Source organism: Zalophus californianus, chromosome 2 (assembly GCF_009762305.2).
Source record: "Zalophus californianus isolate mZalCal1 chromosome 2, mZalCal1.pri.v2, whole genome shotgun sequence".
NCBI lineage: Eukaryota > Metazoa > Chordata > Mammalia > Carnivora > Otariidae > Zalophus > Zalophus californianus.
The window spans coordinates 55,847,811-55,868,485 of NC_045596.1; the positions used below are offsets into that span (position 1 = coordinate 55,847,811).

The following is a 20,675-nucleotide window of genomic DNA, read 5'->3' on the forward strand; positions in this document are numbered from 1 at the left end:
CATGATGAAACTCTAGAAGCAAACCCCTAAAGGAAGAAAAGGTAGCAGGTGGTGATGAAAATAGACTTTCTTACAGTAAATGACAAAAAGCATCCAACAAGATTCTACTTGCACAATGAGTCTTTTATTATGTCACAATGACAATCTTTGTCCCCACAGGTCAGGAAATTAGAAAAATTCTCTTTGAACAATGACTACATTTCTCTACTCCAAGTTAAAATTGTTCATAGCTAACACCCCTAACATCAATGAGGGAAAATCTGCCATGACCCATAACTTGGCTACAAATCAAGGCAGCCTAATGGGCCTCTTGGCATGACTTGAGTAGGGACACTGCTGTCTCCCTTGGTCATTTTCAGGGATCAGAAGTTCCTCAAACATTAAATATTCATTCTTTGGTATTAAAGCCAGTGATCCCAGTTAAAACTATGAGAGGGAGAGCAAGAGGACCAAACTGTCCTCAGTATAATTTGGTAAGTGAATTTTATAACGATTATTTCCCAACCTTACAGCGACAGATTGGAGGCGACTGCAATACCGAGGAAAGGCAGTCAAGGGAAACCAAGATGGAGGAAAATGAAAGTAGGAAATCAAAGCCCTGAAGAGGGGCCAAAAGCAAAGCTTGGCTGCTCTAAAGTTTGGGAAGGACAACTCTCTAATTTACTGTCTTTCTCCCATTTTGTTTGCTTAAGTCTTTGATGTATGTCCTTAACTCTCAGATTTTATTCACCTCAAATTATATCACTGTAATTTCCTGGGGGAAAAAAAGAAGAAACTGTCATTTACTTTTAACCACTATATTTGTGAAGCAAATACATTCTATTAAAATTAATCAATTATTCCCCCAGTGAGTGTGGGCAACATCATTCCTGGTCCTGATACTTTGACTACTGTGACTAAGAAGGGACTTTCTCAATGAGAGTATCAGTCAAGCCTCCATTTTCTTTTGTAATCTAATGTTGGTTTATGGGATAGGACCCACAAGAACACTGTTTCCCAAAGTGTGTTTCTTGAAGATTCTTTAAAACATCATTTGTTTAACTATGCTTCCCAAACTAAACTGACCATAGAATGACCCCCATCTCATCTAAAACAGCTGATAATATTAGTGTGCCCCTGAACACCTATGTTATTTTAAAATGTAATCAGCTCTGGAGACACTAAGTACCACATTCACATGGAGACTATATACTAATTATTGAAAAAGGCTTTATGGAAAAGTAAGCAAAAGCTAAATTCATCGCCACTATTCTGTTAGTTCTTTGAAGAGAAGACTTACATTTTCCCATATAATCTTTCAGATTTCATTCATTCACTAAAAAACTAAATATTCATTTTGTGTCAATCATTGTGCTAAATGCTAGGGATTTGGAAAAAAGGATTTTTTTTTCACCTTTAAGGATCTTAAAGAGATTAACATGTATATAATACAATAAATGTAATAAGTGCTCCAATAAAGTATTCACAGAGTTGTTTTGTTTTTTTGGTTTGGGGGGGTTTTTTGCAGGGGGATTGTTTGTTTTTAAAGCAGAAGGGCAACTAGCTCTGCCTACACAAATTAGGAAAGGTCCCACAGATGACTTTGAGCTGAACCTTAATGGATAAAAAGGTAATTGACAAGTATATAAGCACAAATTAAATGTTCAACAGATGTCTACTGAATGGATAAACTCTACTCAGATTAGTATTTTTTTAAAGATTTTATTTATTCATTTATTTTAGAGAGAGAGAGAGCATGCATATGTGCAGAGGGAGGGGCAGAGGGAGAGGGACAGAATCTCAAGCAGGGTTCCCATTGAGCACAGAACCAATCCAATGCAGGCCTCGATCCCAGGACCCTAAGATCATAACCCAAGCCAAAATCAAGAGGTGGATGCTTAACCAACAGAGCCACCCAGGTGCCCCTTAAATTAGTATTTTTAATGACATTTGTCTTTGTTAGTCAAAGTAAAAGAGAACAAAAGATGGAGAATAAAATAATTTAGAACCTGTTTCTAATGAATAAAAAATTAATATCAAGTTCCCCTAACCTTAGGAATACCCTCTGACCTGAGAAACAAAGAGAAGGCAATAAATACCTTATTATATTCTTGTTCAGTACATCACATTTCTGCTAATTTTTCATATGGACATAGAAAACAGATATCACCTGATGAGTTATTTCCTTAGTAAATGGCAAAGACATGCAGGAGGTAGTATTTCTCCAAGTGAAAGCCCAGCAAGAGCTCAGCTCCACAGTCAGAGGGAAGTCAGTTCTAATGCTCTCAGGAAAGCCACTCCCAGAAAACCCATCTCTTATCCACATACACTGGCTCCACAATGAAGTAAATCATAATTCCACGGAAAACAGATAATACACCTGCTTACATCCGGAGTTCTTCATGACCAGGTTCGGACATCATCCAGAATAAAGTAGTGAATCCCAAACTATCAAGAGTTTTAAAAGCTATTTAGGTGCTTATTTACTATACAGATTTCCAGTGATGCTCCTCCTCTAAAAATTCTGACTCAGTAGTGTGTGGTGACATAAAAATTTGCAACTTAAACAAATATTCAGATAATCAATAATTTGTGCAACAAATATTTGAGTGTCTAAAAGTGTGCCAGACATAACGCTATGCAGTGGGGAGCTTAGGTTCTAATGAAAGATGACAGAGAATAGTAAATGAACACACATAAATTTTGAAAATAATTTCATGTTGTAATATATTATGAAAAAAATAAGAAGATAAACTAATAGAGTGATGAAGGGAAGCAAAGAACTATTTAGAAAATGTGCCAAGAAACATCTCTGAGAAGACATTTGAGCTGAAACTTAAATAATATAAAGGAGACACTATTTGAGAAGAATTAGGGTAAGTTTCAGAGACTATGAACACAAGGAAAAGGTTCCTGATTTGGGAAAGAGAATGGCATCTTCTAGGAACAGAAAGGTTATTTAGGCTGACACAGAGCGAGAGAAAAAATGGTGGAAGATAACTTAAGAGGAACAGAGAGGTAATAAATCATATAGAAACTAACAGGCACTGATAAAATGCTTGGAATTTATTGTAAGTGCTAGAAGAAGCCACTGAATGGCTTTAAGCAGGAGAATAATCATATCAGGCATATGTTCAAAAAATAACACTTTTAACTGTGTGAAGAATGTTTGTAAGGTGACAAAAGTAAAAGTAGGGACACCAGAAAATACTGAGATGGTCAAGTATGAGATGTCAGTAGCTGGGACTGATTAGGGCAATAAGACTAGAAAATGCTGGCAGAGTCCAGGTATATTGTAAAAACAGGGCTTATAACTCTTCTAATGGATTGTTGAGGAGGGGCAAAAGATAACTCATAGGATTTTGTCTTCAGCCACAGAGAGTATCATGGTGTCATTTACTAAAAAGGAAAAAACTAGTAGAGGACTTAGTTGAGAAAAAAAGATGTGTTTGGAAATCAAACACTGTTTTGTTCATGATAAATGTGGGATGTCCATTTCACATGCGAATGGAGATGTTAAAGCAACTGCCGGATACCTGAATCTGTAGTTCAATGAAGTTAAGAGAATGCATATTGTATTTAAAACTATAGGAATGAGTAGGTTAACCATAATGATACTAAAAAGAGGGGAAAATGGTAGAAGGGTGGTAAACTTTGGAAGAATCCATAAAAGTTTTCCCAAATTTAAGAGTTTGAGAAACATAAGAGGAACCAAAAAAGAAATTAAAAGCAGCCCGTAATTTGAGAGGTAAAAACAAAAGAATATATCATCACAAGTCAGAAAGACCAATCACCATGCCAAAGGCTCCAGAGGTTGATTAAGAGAAGGTACACTGGATTTTTTTTTTTCAAATCCATTTGCACTGGATTTGGCTACATAGAGGTCATAGTTGACCTGGCTATATATTTTGAATGGTATGAGAGGAATAAAAGACCTATTGGAGTAAATAAAGCACAGAGTTACAGAGAGTCCTAGGATCATATTGGATATATAATGTTTTACAAAATTGAAAGCTTTCTTGATTACCTTTTATTTTTTGATCTGTGTTCACTATATGATAATGGTGAACCCAGAAACTCTGGGATGCTAAAAGTTACAAAAGCATTTATATGTGCACTAATGCTAAAGTCATAACAACACTCATTCTGGGCTCCAGATGATATCAAATGTCTTCTCAGAGCCTGAAAAGGGTCTCCCTACCTATGTCCAACAGAACATATTATCTCTGTACATGCTCTCTTCAAGCAGAGACTGTGACTGTCTACTACATTCTCAAAGTGCCTTGTTTTTAATAAGAACTGTGTATGTGTGTACTGTTCATTTAAATGCATTGTCTTTAGAAAAGCAAAATTGCAATATTCCATTTTGCTAGTGTTGAAAAAATTTAAAAGCATTTTACACCACTTTCCCAGAATTTTCACATACAGCAAAGGTTTCCAAAGCATACAGATTTCTGCATTAAAATATTAATTTTCTGATGCCTTAAGAATTAATCATATAGAAAGTTGTGTTAGCTATTTACATTGCAACTATTGTCACAAACATCGTTACACTCCAAGCATGTGATAGAATATTGACATCAGCCTGGTACTAATGAAGGAGCTGAGAAATAAAATGAGACAGAAAAAAATAAAACCACATGCTGTGAATACCACCAAAAGAAAAGAAAAGAGAGGGAGAGCACCGAATCCTAATCACTAGACCACCAGAGACGTAGCAGGAAGGGAAAAATGAAGGGGGAGAATCGGAGTGGGAGACAAACCACGAGAGACTATGGACTCTGAGAAACAAACAGGGTTCTAGAGGGGAGGGGGTGGGGGGATGGGTTAGCCTGGTGATGGGTATTAAAGAGGGCACATACTGAAAAATAAATAAATAAATAAATAAATAAATAAATAAAAGCATTTCCTAAAACACTAAAAAAAAAAGGAAAAGAAAAGAGAGATAAAGTATTTATCAAATGTGAAAAATGCTAACAGAACAAAAAGTTGTCATGGATAAAAGAATGCATAGGTGTCAATAATCACCATTTTACTTATCACAAAATGATTATTTCATAGTGCTTGAAATGTGAATTTATGAACCCACTATCAACTCTTACTCAGCTCCAATATGTAGTTACATAAATAGACACTGCTTTAAGACCTAAACAGAAAGAAGTCCTCCTGGTCCCCCTCCCACACTCCAGGAATGTTTCAGGAGTAGACTTGACCCCTGAATTGAACATATGACTAGGTCAAGGCTAGTTTCAAATTGCAAACACTCGAAGTTTGAAGATCTTGTTTACCACTATCCCAACTTCCTGAGAGATTTCGCATCATGGTAGTTCTGATCTTCCCTTTGTTTTTCTTTGGAAAACACCAGGGTATCTGAATAGCTCCAACGAAGAGTTCACCTAGTTCATCTAGATAAGTCATTCGAAACTCTTTAGCTCTCCTAGACTGCCTTAGGTCAATATATGTATGGAGAATGTTCAGTGTCACTAGTACTCAAGTAAATGCTAGACTATGAGCTTCACAAGGGCAAGGATCTTTGCCTGCTTTGGTTACTAATTTATCCCTAATGGCTGAAACAGTACCTGATCTAATATAAGTGCTCAACAAATAATATCCTGTTTTTCAAAAAGGTCAGATTAGTGTTTGAGGTGGATGGGTGACCCCACTGTAGAAATGGTTTTCTCTTGGTATGGGTAAGGATTCCTAGCATTCCCAGGTGAAATATAATTACTGAAATACATTTTCCCACTAAAACAATGTTATTAAAGGTGTTCTGAGCCTCTGATACTTGTGAATAATAATAATAGTAGTAATAATAATAAATTTAAATAAAGTTATGGTAATCATGAATTAAAGACTCAACTGAGAATCAGTATCATTCTATGGCTCTAAATCAATGACTGAGAAATTATCACGTAGAAAGGAACACCTTCATGATTTGGAGATTGACCCGTCCAAAATCTTTAACTATCACTTGACCCTGACAAGCAAAGAAAAAAGGTATGATTAAACAGTCCATTTGGAATGGCTGGTCTTATTATTCTAGCAGCTTGTTTTAGCAGTTTTGAATCTCTGCCATCTTTCTTCAAACAGCAAAAGCCAAATATTCTGAGAAACAGAAAATCTCAACTCACTCTGTACAAACTCAATAAGCAATCATTCAATGATTCTGAATACTGTTCCTAACTTTCTAAGACATGAAATAGTTCTAAGAAAAAGACAAGAATATAGGCAGAGCTACAATGCCGATATTATTTCTTGTATTCTGGCAGTCTTACATTGATTCCCGAAAATACTTCAGTCTTGCCAAGACCTCACAGCACAATTAACAATTTTTTCCCCAGAGAAATGTAAACAAAAGAAAATATCCTTTTCTGAATTAGCTAGGCAAATTATTTGGTTAGCTGTATTTTACCAAAACATCCCCCATATTGGTGGTTTTATGATACTTACTACATATTTTAGAATGAGCTATCCCTGAAACAGAACAATTATCCTCAACTCAATAATTTAATTTTGTATATCTGGAGTGTTACCTCTATTACTAAAATCTAAAAATCTAAAATAAAACTTGTTTCGTAAGAGCTTAATCAATGAACAAATGTGTATTGAATGTTTATATCATAAGCTGACTGAAAACTATATGTTGCAGCTGAAATGCAAATGGCTATGTTATATTGATTAAAATAGTTCACACGTAGATTTAACTTGTAAGAAATTGTTCTTGGGTGTATAAGAAATGGTAATTTTTCTAATTTTTAAAAATCAGTAGTTGTAATTCCATAAAGAAGACCAACTAGAGTTCATAATATATGTAGTATCACTTGATATCCAGGTTCTTAAATGAAAAAAATCCTTAAAATATGAGAGTGTTGTGGTTAGCTATTTTTCATTTTTACAACAGTTTTAATTCAAATAGGTAGGATTAGTTAATTAAGAATGCAATTGATTTTTTAGAACTCTCCTGTATCTCTTTAAGAAACATAAAAATTCATTCTTTAAAGTGTGACTAGTTTCTTTTCAAGCTTTATGAATGACAACTCTATTTCCCCCTCTGCATTTCATTAACTAAGATTGACCCAAAGATGACCCTGCTGTCATCAAATCTTTCTTTTTTGTCATCTTCCTATTCGGTAAAATGTAGGAGGAAAAAAACCACGTGATGCAAGGCACTAATACCCTTTAATAAGTCTTCGGTTATTTACCTTGGGTCTTCCCTACAATTGAGAGGCCAACTCAACTTACTGCTAAGCAAGACCTGATAGGCACAAGGAAAGGTAATTATATTGAGACATTCAGACAGAATGATTCCTTTTCACAATAGTTAGTAATAATACCACCAAAGTTATTTTAGAAGCACATTTTCTTCCTTTTATTATTAAGCTTGAATATGTCTTACTTGATTTTGACATTAGTTTCTAACCTAAACCTTAGATTCTGAATGATGTTAGGATCAAATTTACCTTTAACTTCACTTTGGGGTAAAGGTCAAGTTTTGATACTGATAAACTACTAAAGACAATGTAAATTCTAAAGAAAAAGGTACAGAGGCAAACCAAGAAACAGACTCTTAACTATGGAGAACAAAACTGATGGTCACCAGAGTGGAGGTGGGGGGCGGGGATGGGTGAAATAGGTGATGGGGATTAAGGAGAGCACTTGTGATGAGCATGGGGTGTTGTATAGAAGTGTTGAGTCAAAATATTGTACACCTGAAACTAGTATTACACTGTATGTTAATCGGAATTTAAATAAAAACTTAAAAAAATCATAGAAACTAAAAAAATAATAAAAAAATAAAAAAGAAGGTATTTAAGACAAAGGACCTATTTCTACAGACAAACATGGAAAGATAACTTTTCAGCAAATGACTTATAATAATAATCCAGATCGATCCCTTAATTAATTTCAAATATAATTCTATGTAAAGGTCACAATTTTATTTGTTTATAACTATTGTTTTAAAACATGCCTTTTGTATCCTCATGAAAGCTGAATAGTTCTACTATTTCACAAATCATTTCTATCTTACCAAGTGATGAAGGCAACTTCAAGTACTAATTAGTTTAAGTAGATGATAAGTAACGTATGGTCTTATCTCTCTGGTTTCTGTTTATGCTAAAAAGGAAGGAATTATTATCATTTTACAGAATGTTTTGTATTTGTGCATGTGCCTGTGTGTGTGTTATAATTTTGTGAGAATTAAACAGGAGTCCTATTCACCAGAGAAATTTATTTTTCAGTTTATAATTTTAAAAACTTTTAATCTTATAATCTGATTATAATACAGTATTGTTGTCTATATTCATGATACTTGCCAAGACTAGATCTTAATCATTCCAACCCCTCCCCCCAAAAAAGAAATAGTAACTATAGGACATGGTAGAGGTATTAATTATCATTACAATGGCAATCATATTACAATATATAAATGTATCAAATCAACATGTTGTATACCTTAAATTTATAGTGTTATATGTCACATATATTTCAATAAAGAACTGGCAAGTAAAGAAATAATAAGGAACCCCATCCCTCTCAATGAAATTTGAGTTTGCTGTAAGTTGTACAGATTTGATTCCATAAGAATTCTTTTCTATCCACTGATATCCCATCAACAGCTTTGAAGTCAGTTTAGTAGACAGCCTTCTTAATCATTATTACCTGGGAATGGAGGCAAATAGAATCTGATGTGCTTCCCCTGTCAAAGCCTGGGCTTTAACTCTGTGACCCTCTTTTGTAAAACTGTTTGTAGGACTCAAGTCTATTACAAGTATGGCAATAACAGGAGCTGTAACAAGATGTAGTTAGTACTTGCTTCACAAATACAATATATGTTAAAATATTAAAAGTTTGAAGTGTTACATGAATCTTTCTAAAAAGATAATTTATTTAAAAAAGAGTCAGGGGCGCCTGGGTGACTCAGTTGTTAAGTGTCTGCCTTCGGCTCAGGTCATGATCCCAGGGTCCTGGGATCGAGCCCCGCATCGGGCTCCCTGCTCGGCGGGGAGCCTGCTTCTCCCTCTGCCACTCCCCCTGCTTGTGTTCCCTCTCTCGCTGGGTCTCTCTCTGTCAAATAAGTAAATAAAATCTTCAAAAAAAATAAATAAAAAAGAGTCAAATAAGCAGATGTGACAACCCATATTCCTTTATAAGGATAAGGCTAATTTATTTTTTTATATATTCAAAACCAAAACCAAAACTGTAATTGCCATATCTGTATTTCTTATGAAAACAATCGATAATATCATTTATGATTACTACAGAAGTATGTTATAAAGAATGCAGTTTCAGGATCCACCCCCTTCCCTCCATCTTACATGTTCCCATTAGATCGATCATGAAATTACAGAATTTTAGAAATCACTTAGTTAAACCTTCATTTTATAGTTTAGAAAGAGAAAGTCCAGGCAAGGGAAATTACTTGGCCAAAGCTAAACAAGCAGAGATAGGGACTGGGCTAGAACGCAGTCCTCCAAAGGAATGTATAGTCACAACACTCTCCAACCTAAAACCATTCAACTAGTTTCTGTTCTTTACAAAACCAGGCCCAACTCTTTCACCTGGCATTCAAGGCCTCTCCTTTTTCTGCCCTAAACTTCCTTTTCAACTTTATCTTTCCCTTCTTATAAAACACTACTCCATTCAAAATGTCCATGGATATCCCCAAGGCTTTCTCCTCTCCTCTCCCTCCTCTCCTCTCCTCTCCTCTCCTCTCCTCTCCTCTCCTCTCCTCTCCCTCCTCTCCTCTCCTCTCCTCTTCCTCCTCTCCTCTCCTCTTCTCTCCTCTCCTCTCTCCTCTCCTCTCCTCTTCCTCCTCTCCTCTCCTCTTCCTCCTCTCCTCTCCTCTCCTCTTCTCTCCTCTCCCTCTCTCTCCTCTCCTCCCTCTTCCTCTCTCCTCTCCTCTCTCTCCTCTCCTCTCTCTCCCCTCTCCTCTCCTCTCTTCTCCCTCTCCTCTCCTCTCTCCTCTCTCCTCTCCTCTCCTCTCCTCTCCTCTCTTCTCTCCTCTCCCTCCTCTCCTCTCCTCTCCTCTCCTCTCCCTCCTCTCCTCTCCTCTCCTCTCTCCTCTCCTCTCCTCTCCTCTCCCTCCTCTCCTCTCCTCTCCTCTCCTCTCTCCTCTCCTCTCCCTCCTCTCCTCTCCTCTCCTCTCCTCTCCTCTCTCCTCTCCTCTCCTCTCCTCTCCTCTCCTCTCCTCTCCTCTCCTCTCCTCTCCTCTTCTCTCCTCTCCTCTTCTCTCCTCTCCTCTCCTCTCCTCTCCTCTCCCTCCTCTCCTCTCTCCTCTCTCACCTCTCCCTCCTCTCCTCTCTCTCCTCACTTTGCTCGCCTCTCTCTCCTCTCTCACCTCTCTCCTCTCTCTCCTCTCTCCTCTCTCCTCTCCTCTGTTTGGGAAGTTTTTGTCCCTATTTATCTCTCCATGGACAAATCCCATCTATACACCATCTCCTTCACAAAGAATTTGATGATTCTCTTAACTGAAACCTTCTATCTGCAAAAAAACCACTTGTGGCATTTTCCACTTTCCTCTTACACTGATTTGTGTATGTTGTAACTCTCTTCCTAAAACTGATGCTAGTGTTGGTAAAGCTGGTATCCCTGAAAATCTCAAATTTGGTTTTTCTAAACCTTAAGATGAAATAGATTTTCCACATTGGCTAAATCTACCCATAAATCTAGCTCTTTTTTCCCTTAAAGCAAAAACAAACAAACAAACAGAAATTGTCCCAAATCACTTCTAAATTATAAAAGAGCCTTTTAATTTTTTTTTTTTTTAGGTGCAATGATGAAGAGTTTTTTCCTAGTTGTGAATATCGTTGCATTAGCCTTGCCATTTTTGGTGAGTTAATTTCATCTAATCAATTTGTAGTAAGATTTTAAGAAAATTTTATTTAAAAGTTCTAATTATGCAAATTTCTAAGTGCAGTTACACTTCATAGGACAAAATAACTGCATACTAGCTATAATTTTTAAAGCAACTTATTTTTTATTTATTTTATATTACAAAATTAAAGTCATGTTCTTCTGTATATGCTTTTAGCTCTCAGGAATTAAGAAATCACACTTTATTATTTATGAAAAACCCTTAAAATTCTCATACTATACAGAAAATACATTCTGGGGGGAAAAAACAATAGTAGAAATATTTTTGGATTATAAAATGCTCTAAAAATAATTCCTAAAGAATAAATACATAAATCATAGTTCAGGATCAGAAATCCCTTTAATTAAATTCCTATCTTACACAGATCCATTTTCTTTAGGGACTAAATCCTTAAAACTTTAGGAGTTTGGTTAAAGATTTTCTACCAGTATCAAAAACCTTGACACATCTACATTTAATATTCAAACATCATTGTGTCTTTTGTTATACTCTTCCCATTAATGTCAACTGACTCCTCCCCAGGAATAGTATTCAATTCTATGGTTTTCAGGAATTTTCTTGAATTGCATGCTGTATGTTAAAGCTATAGGACCAAGGAAAAAGGTTTGGCTTTTTTCTTTTGATTTTTTTTTACTTGCTTTCATTGTTGTTTTGGCTTTTGCTCTGTTTCATTTTCATGTTCATTCAGGGATCCCTTGCCAATAGCAAGAGCAAGAAGACAAACAGAAGATGTTATATGATCATCTCTTAAGTTATAAATTTTAGAAGACACTAGTCCTTGTTTCATAATTCATTTGTTACTAAACTTGCTTTTAAGTTTATATCTATTAAGTAATTCTATTAGGTAAATTCTTAGAGTCAAACTCTTTAAAAATTTGCATTATTATGACTTTACATTTATTTTCTTTCATTTATTCTTTGAAATTCCATTTTATTGTGGCCACCAGAACATTCCAAACTTGGATTGTCTCTTTGAGGGGCAGGGATTAAAATTTAAATAAGAAAATTCTTATTTTAGTTCCTGGACAGAATTCCAATATGTGTTGGGCGGCGGGGGTGGGGGGGTTCCTCACACACCACCAAGTAATTTTTGGACACCACCAGAGTGTTGAAAAATTCAACTCAATTCTGACATTATCTTGCCAGAGATAGGGTCAAATTCCACAGGTTAAGGGTTCAGACCTACAATACCTCCCACTTCAGACACTAGTTGCAAGCCCAGGCTGTTACCTGTAGTTCTGAAGACTGGCTATAGATGGGAAGTTCCCACAACCTCTTCCTTGGGTTTGGTTAATTAGCTAGAGTAGCTTACAGAACTCAGGAAATGTTTTACTTACTAGATTACCAGTTTATCATAAATTGATATAACTCAGAAACAGTCAGATGGAAGAGATGCATAGGGTAAGGTATGTGGGAAGAGGGGCATAGCTCCCATGCCCTCTCCAGGAATGTCTCTCTCCCCAAATGTCCATGTGTTCACCAAACCAGAAGTTCTCCCAGCTCATCCTTTTGGGCTTTTATGGAGGCTTCATTACATAGGGATGACTTACCGACCACTGGTAACCAATTCAACCTTCAGTCCCTTTCCTGTCCCTGGAGGATCAGGGGGTAGGACTGAAAGTCCCAACCTTCAAATCAAGTGGTTGGTTTCTCTGGCAACCAGCCCCCATCCTTAGGTGGGGTCCAAATAACATAATAAAAGATAATTTTAACATTTAACCTAGGAAATTATAAGGGTTTTAGGAGAACTGTGCCAGAAACTAGAATGAAGACCAAATATGAATTTCTTATTATAAATCGCAATATCACATGATCCACAACTGCCTGCTCTATGGCAACCTCTTCCTGAGCAACTTAAGCAACTAGATCCCAAACACTCCTTCCCATTTTCACAAAGGCTTCAAGTTCCAGGGACATGAACAAATAATTCAAAAGAAGAATAAAAGTTTATAGATTTACCATTCAATCTTATGTCAAAATTATACATATATTGTGATTGTATTTTTTATGTGTTAATTTATCCCTTCTCTCTAAATATAGTCAGGATAATATTTACTACTAACAATTATGTGATGAATTGCACACTCTTATAGCCTATTGGTGGCATTATAAGTTGGCACAACTTTTCTGTACAGCAATCCAATAATTCCTATCAAATAATTTTTGTCCCCCCAAAAGTTACATTTTTTAAGAACTATCTTAAGGAATCTATGAAAACTACTAAAAAGGACACTGGTATACAGTTGTTATTCATCTATCTATTTATAATAAAACAGTTTTTTTGAAAGAAGCTTAATGGTTAGCAATAAAGAATAAACAGTTCATGACATAATCATTAAGCATTCATTTTTCAATTATAAATATCCATGTATAAAAACTATGAGATAAATTGAAAATTAATATGAGATCATGCTTCTTGAAAAAAAGCAAGGTATAAGAAATGCACTAAAATGAACATATACCAGAAACATATGTACAAATTGATATTATATGAAGATGTCTAGAAGAATTTTTGAGTGTAGGCAAACTTTCTATAATATTTCTATGACTTTTTAAATTTTAAATTAGTAATATAATGCATTTAGAGCAAAGAATTCTCTTAACATATCCTGAATTTTATTATTTTATCAAATTTCTGATTTTCTCTACCTACATCTTCCAAAAGGTTTCTAGAGTCTTTTTATACCCAAAGGGTATGTGTGAAAAGTCCTGAACTAGATCTATCACTTAAAAAATATCACTTGTTATTGATGTAGTAAAGACATTAGGGTTCGAACCCTACGGCCAAGAGAGAATTCTTGAGATGTCTTTAGTGCAAAAAGATGGTTTTATTAAAGCACAGGGGCAGGACCCGTGGGCAGAAAGAACTGCACTGGGGTCATGAGGAGTGGCCCATTATATACTTCCAAGTTGGGAGGGGGTTAGAGATAGTGTAAGTTTATAAGGAATTTTGGAAGCAAGGTTTCCAGGATCTTGAGGGGGCTAGCTATTGTTGGGAAAAGGTCATTACTGTCTAATAAAACCTTAGTCATGAGACCCTTCAGATGTATATCAGTGGGTCATATGCTTGGGGGATGATTGCCAACATGTATCTTGGGGGGTAAAGATAAAGGCAGTTTCCAAAGGAATTTTTATATGTTAAAGTAGACATATAGGATCCTGAGGGTCAGGCTAAGATTGCCTTTTGCCCTTAGCAAAGTGTCAACACTGAGGCAGTTGAGTCCCTAGAAGAATGTCACTCTGCTTGTTTCAAGGACTTGTCAATGGGCTGTAAGTAGTAAGGAAATTTAATAATTTTTCTTTTCCTTTTGTTTTCCACATCATTATGACCTCATCTCAAAACTTTATAAAACCTTTGTGAGTTTTTAAAGCTTTATATATATATGCTTATGGAAATTGTTTTCTCACTTCTGATTCCCTATACATGTTGTAATCCAGAATTAAGAAAAGTATTGTAAAAACAAATGAAAGTTGATTAAAAAAAACACTATTATCATATAATATTTATATACAAATGTTATGTGAAAGGCAATTTTTTAAAATCTAGATAAACCTCATATATCATCCTGGTAGGAGAGCAGAAAAAAAATATACTCAATGCTCCTCTTATTTTTAACAATGTACATTCAAAAAACAAACAAAAAACCCGATGTACATTCAATACAAACTGAATATAGGTTATTCATATTTTTCATTGAAGCAAATATCATGTATACTTGTTGGCATAGGAGTCAGATGATCATATTATTTTCAACCTTAAATTCTTCTTCTCCCCAGTGGTGATTTTAAAGATTTTAAATAGTTTACTGCTGTCACTTCTTGAGTGGTTCACAGGCCTTATAGATTAAATAACCATGGAGAATGCTTTACAATATTTTACAATATTAAAATAAAAACAAAGAAACCATGTTTTGTCTTTAGTACAAAATATTTTTAAAACCACAAAAAAAATCTGGACTCTACCCAATGCTTTTTTTTTTAACTTATTTCTTATTTCTGTGAACCTCAGCAGGGTGCAGAGGTGCAAAACCAGGAACAGCCACCTGTAAGTTTATTTTCATTATTTCTAGTAGAGACATGAACTCTAAAGTATAATATTATGCAAAGTTCAATGATATTTAAATGCCTTCTGTCTAAAAATTAATAAATAAACCCCATAAAATAATCTAATAATCTTTGAAAAAAAACCACTTTAGCAGCCAATCATACGAATCAACCTCAATATTCATCTGAAAATCTTGGATTCTTTTTATAACCCAAGTCATGTGTTTTGGGTTTTCAGGTATATTTTGCAGCATGAGAAAACTGTCTCAGAGTTTAATATTGAGAATAAAGGAAAACAAATGTAAGGTCTAGTATCTCTCCCCACTGAAGACTTGGGGAAAGGTTGCTCTCTGACCCACCTTTGAATACTTCTCATACATTTGCTTTTACTTCCTCTTTTTGTTCCCCAAATATGTTTGAATGAACACATTTAAATACGTCTCCTTTCATAAGAAATACTTGCTTTGCAGTGTAATTTTGTTGCTTTGTTCTACTCATATGGAAAGATCTAATGACATATTTTTATAAATGCACATAAGCAACAGAGACAAATAAAAATGGGAAATTACCTAACTGATCTTTAATGAATAAAATGAAGCTGAAAAGAATCCAAAGTATAAATCCAGGAATCCTCCCACATCACATTATTTTACTATTCTACTATAATTAATTTAGAAAAAAAAATGTGCCCTCAGCCTAGTCTCTAGATAAATAAAATTTGTAAACATTTACAAATATGTGGTAAGAATACATATATACATATACACAAATATATGAAAATATTTATATACCCACATATATTCCTGTGTGTGTGCTAAGTTTGTACACAGTATGTGAAAGCTCTCTATGAGATTTTTCTAGCTATTGTACTTATTATAATGTCCCACATTTACTGAGTGCTTTTCATCTATGCCAAGACCTAGGCAACGTGGTTTTACATTATGTATTACTTCATCTAATTTGTCTGAAACTAATATTATTTTTAATATTTGTTGAAAATCAAAAAGTAGAAAGGAAGTGTACAAATCTGTATGATAAAATAATATGGTTGCTGAGTTCACTATTTCCAATATTGTAGTTATTCAATGTCAAACACTAAAATATATACTTTAAAAATTTCTGATTTAAGATATCTCTACATTCTAGCCTACAATAATACCATGTCCATAACGTATTCTTTTTACAGTGCCGTGAAAATGATGAAAGACCATTCAATCAGAAAACTGCCAAGTATATCCCATTTCATTATGTGCTGAATAACTATCCTCGCTATGAACACACTTACTACCCACATAGACCAGCTGTACCAATTAATCATCAATATGTGCCTTATCCATATTATGCAAAACTAGTTGTATTTAGGCCACATGCCCAAATTCCTCAATGGCAAGTCCTGCCAAATGCCTACCCACCCACCGTGGTACATCGCCCACACCTACATCCATCATTTATTGCCGTCCCTGCAAAGAAAATTCAGGATAAGACAGGCATCCCTACCATCAATACCATTGCTACTGCTGAGCCTACACTTATTCCTACCACTGAATCAAGAGTGGACACTGTAGTCACTTCAGAGGCTTTCTCAGAATACACCATCACAAGCACACCTGAGACTACCACAGTTCCCGTTACTTCACCTATAGTCTAAAAACTCTGAGGAAACATCAAAGACAACACAGGTAAGTGAGCAAAAGACAAAAATAAATAGTACAGACAAGATTCATGAATTTATCGGTACAATCATAATACTTAAACTAGTATAATAGATAAATTAAGCCTGTTATAAGAGCAGGCAAAATGGGTTCATTATAATTTTAATTTGATAGTGCCATAGCATTGATATACTGGATTCTGTTCCAATAAGAAATGAAATATCTTATTTTACAAAATGCAGAAAAATTGGAGATGTTATTATCAAACCTTATTTCAACAATCAGAACACTCCTCAAATCTACCAGTTTTATTTCATTCCTATTTATACACACAGAAAGTAGAGTGAAATACTATGTTAAACTTGTGATTTTTCTTATCTCAAAAATAAATGTTCTGAGAACATTTATATAGAATATGAGTTTAAATATATTTTAAACATTTAACTGTGTTCTTGCACTCTAATTTTGCCCTGAATCGAGCAAAAGGAAATATATTTCCCAAGCATTTCTTTATTTCAGACATCAGTTCTGAAAGGATCCGTGAAGTTTAAGCACTCAAAATTTCTTGTATTCTAAGATGAACCCATGGAAGAATTGTAATTCTTAATTTTAAAAGCACATACATACTAAAAGAATACTTTCAGAATCTTTTTTAAAATACTTTCAGAACCTTAAATGTGATGCCAACACTTCCATTTATTATTTGGATCAATGAAAAATGGCAGAGTCTAAAATAACTTGAAACTTATGGAAAGAAATTAAAGGGAAAGATCAATAAAATAGAAAATTTTGAGTTTCTTTGCAATAAATATTTTCAGCACATCAACCTGTCTATATATTATATATCTGAAATACAACACAGTGACCTGTGATACAAGAGGAATAGCATTAGACCAGTGTTAGACCAGAGGGCTATTTCTTCCACCTTGTGACTTTAGACAAGTCATTACTCTTTCTGAACTTTCATTTTCTCATAATTTTGGTTTCTATAAAGTGATAATGCATATTGTGAAAAGATTGTAAAAACTGATCAGTCTGCCAACTATATTAGAAAAATAAAATCAGTAAATGCTAAAATTTACTTTTAAACAATACCCTGTCCTTACTAAATGATAAAAACTTTATATAGTTATCTCAGATTATTCCTATAGCAACCATATGGAACAGATTATATTACTATCTTCAATTCACAAAAGAAAAATAACAAGCCCATGAATCTTAAGTAAATTACCACAGCTCAGAAGTTCAAAACTGGGAACCAAACCAGTCTGGTTTGGTTGGTTGTCTGGTTTCAGATAGTAAAAAGTAATTACTCTGCTATCTATTTCTATATGGACTGTCTAATATACAGAAAAACAGAAAATTCACTATGTTTTCCTTAGATCAATGTATCTATAAATTGTATTATTTAGTTGCTCTTTAATAGGACATATGGTAGGAAAAAGAAGATAAGATGCTGGGTAAACTTTGGACTTATTAAAATTTGGAAAACAAAATGAGAAAATTAATGGGCACAACATGAAAACAAGTAGTACAGTTATATATTGTATTGATTCAAAATGTTACATGATTATGTTTTTAATGAAATAATAATTATCTCAATAGCTACAATTGTTCAAAATTCATGAGCCTAGATTTCTAAGTTAAAACCAGTATATAATATTACTTATAAAGAAGCATGTTAAGGACATTATTTTGGTGTAAATATTAGATGAAGTCAATTATTTTCAGTTACTATAAGCCAATTTTAAATATTTAAATTTAAATATTTAATTTGATAAAATCCTTGGATACGGACATAAGAGACAAATCATTTAAGCTAAATAAAATTGTACATGAGAACTGTTAGCATACTATGAACTAAATTCCTAAACTGTCATCATTTTTTATAGGTCTTGATGAAGCTAAATGACTACTCTAAACTCTCCTTTGGTCACTCATCTACATTCATTCAAGAGAGAATGTGATTTTGATGGATTTGGCTCCTTTCTCTTCTCCCTTCACATTTTACGTCCATATCACATTTAATTTTTTGTTTCTTGCACAATAAAGCCATTTGAATGCAAGTGGATCTCTTAATTGAGGAGTCTGTAGATATACCTCAAGGATCTCTGAAACCTTGTCACTTCAAAGCAAATTTAGTGTGAGTTTCAGTAAACAAGTTTATCTGGGGGCAAAGTTCATAATGTTATCCAATTCTCAAAGTGGTCCTCGGTCTAACAGTGATTAAGTACGTCTTCTCCAGGATGACACTGAACATCTAAACTTACAACTAAGTCATTGGAACCAGAAAAGAACTAAGCTATGATGTCTCAATCCAAGGGACCACAAAGTGACTCTTGAGAGCCCTGGAAACTCTGGAGTTAACATAAAATTTAAGTGCTAATGTTAAATCATTCCTGGGAGGAAATTCTGGGCACAGGCAAGCTACAGATGACCACAATTACAAACACACATACATGGCAAAATTACAGAAATTGATGGAGACTAGACCTGCATGACCAGATTCCTCCAGACCGGAAGCTATGGTCTCACATCTGTCCAAACATAAACATGAGCATGCGCATGTATGTACACACACACACACACACACACACACACCAGGAAGTTTCTGGAATTAAGGTCTTCCAGTCTACAAACACTGGTGAATAAAGTCCAAAAATAGGGTTTTCCCTTAAACACATATACAAGGTAAATAAATGGGTTGTTTATGTGCTTGCTCCATATTTAACACATCCTGCCAGAGAAAATACAAATCACTCAACCCCTACAAATTGCTTACCTGTCACCCATCTAATCTTTTGCTGAAATTCTCAACAGATGTGCTATTATTAGGAATGATCTGTAGCCTTTCACCAGCTCTCTCATTCAAATTTTAGAGTCTGGAAGAAAGGCATAGTCAGGAGCATGGTATGGCTGAGCCTTATTTGCCGTGACCATTAATAACTATTAATTTCTTAAAAAACAAAGTAAAACGGGCACCTGGGTGGCTTAGTCATTAAGCGTCTGCTTTCAGTTCAGGTCATGATCCCAGAGTCCTGGGATTGAGCCCCACATTGGGCTCCCTGCTCAGCCGGAAGACTGCTTCTCCCCCTCCCACTCCCCCTGCTTGTGTTCCCTCTCTCACCGTGTTTCTCTTTGTCAAATAAATAAATAAAATCTTAAAAAAAAAACAAAGTAAAAATGTGGAAGAGGTAGAATTTATTTTATTAATTTAACAAAAAACATTGATCACCAAATAGGTACAAAGTACTATAAGAATTATTGTGGGGCATTTAACAATAATGATATTTAATAATAATATGCAATCAACAGTTATACAATATATACTATAGGCCAGTCAATCTTCTATTTGTTTACACATATTTAGTCATTTCATATGTGCCCATGGACTACATGTTGTTGTTGCTGCTGCTGCTGTTGTTATGCGAGAGAAATGAATAATTTTCCCCAAATGGGGCTGGGATTTGAATCCACATAGTTTTGCTTTTTCTTCTTTTTTTTAAAGAGAGAGAGAAAACAAGAGAAAGGGGAAGGGGGGATGGGGAAGGGGCAAAGGCAGAGGGAGAGAGAGAACCTTAAGCAGGCTCCACATCCAGTGCAGAGTCTAACACAGGGCTCAATCTCACGACCCTGAGATCATGACCTGGGTTGAAATTAAGAGTTGGATGATTAACCAACTGAGCCACCCAGGCGCCCCACAGATAGTTTTGCTTTAAAGTCCATGCTCTTAACCATGTGAACACTACTATAAAGCATTTCCAGTCTGGTAGATGAAATAAAATACGAAGCAAACTACTTTAAAATAAAAAAATCTTATATATAAAGCATTTTTGCATATATTAATCTTCACCAACAACCTCCTGAAATAATTTGTTACTGCTCTTCATTTTCTGTATGTGAAAACAACTTCAAAGCAGACATAAGATAATAAAAAATTTATGGGCTTTAGATTAGGATAAACCTCAAAGTTTTAGCTCAAAATTATCCTTACCATGTGACCTTGAGCAATAAATCGAATGGAAAGTAATATTTTTTATTTATTGATATATGTGTCAGGCTCTGTAACAAGGATTTTAGAGGTATTACTTTATTCCACACGTAGTACTGTTAGGTACTATTAT

At 34.8% G+C, this 20,675-nt stretch overlaps 1 protein-coding gene across 2 annotated transcripts; it reads left to right on the plus strand.

The window, feature by feature from the left end:
• The first annotated feature begins 263 nt into the window (after nt 1-263).
• On the plus strand, nt 264-18,587 carry CSN3 (casein kappa). Of its 2 annotated transcripts, none has more exons than XM_027600186.1 (5): nt 264-473; nt 10,749-10,810; nt 14,865-14,900; nt 16,086-16,578; nt 18,444-18,587. In XM_027600186.1, exons 2-4 carry the CDS (start codon nt 10,754-10,756, stop codon nt 16,545-16,547), a joined length of 555 nt encoding a protein of 184 aa, XP_027455987.1. In that variant the 5' UTR covers nt 264-473; nt 10,749-10,753; the 3' UTR covers nt 16,548-16,578; nt 18,444-18,587. The 2 variants fall into 2 exon arrangements, with proteins under 2 accessions (XP_027455987.1, XP_027455988.1); XM_027600187.1 differs by having other exon boundaries at nt 14,868-14,900.
• Nucleotides 18,588-20,675: the final 2,088 nt, after the last annotated feature.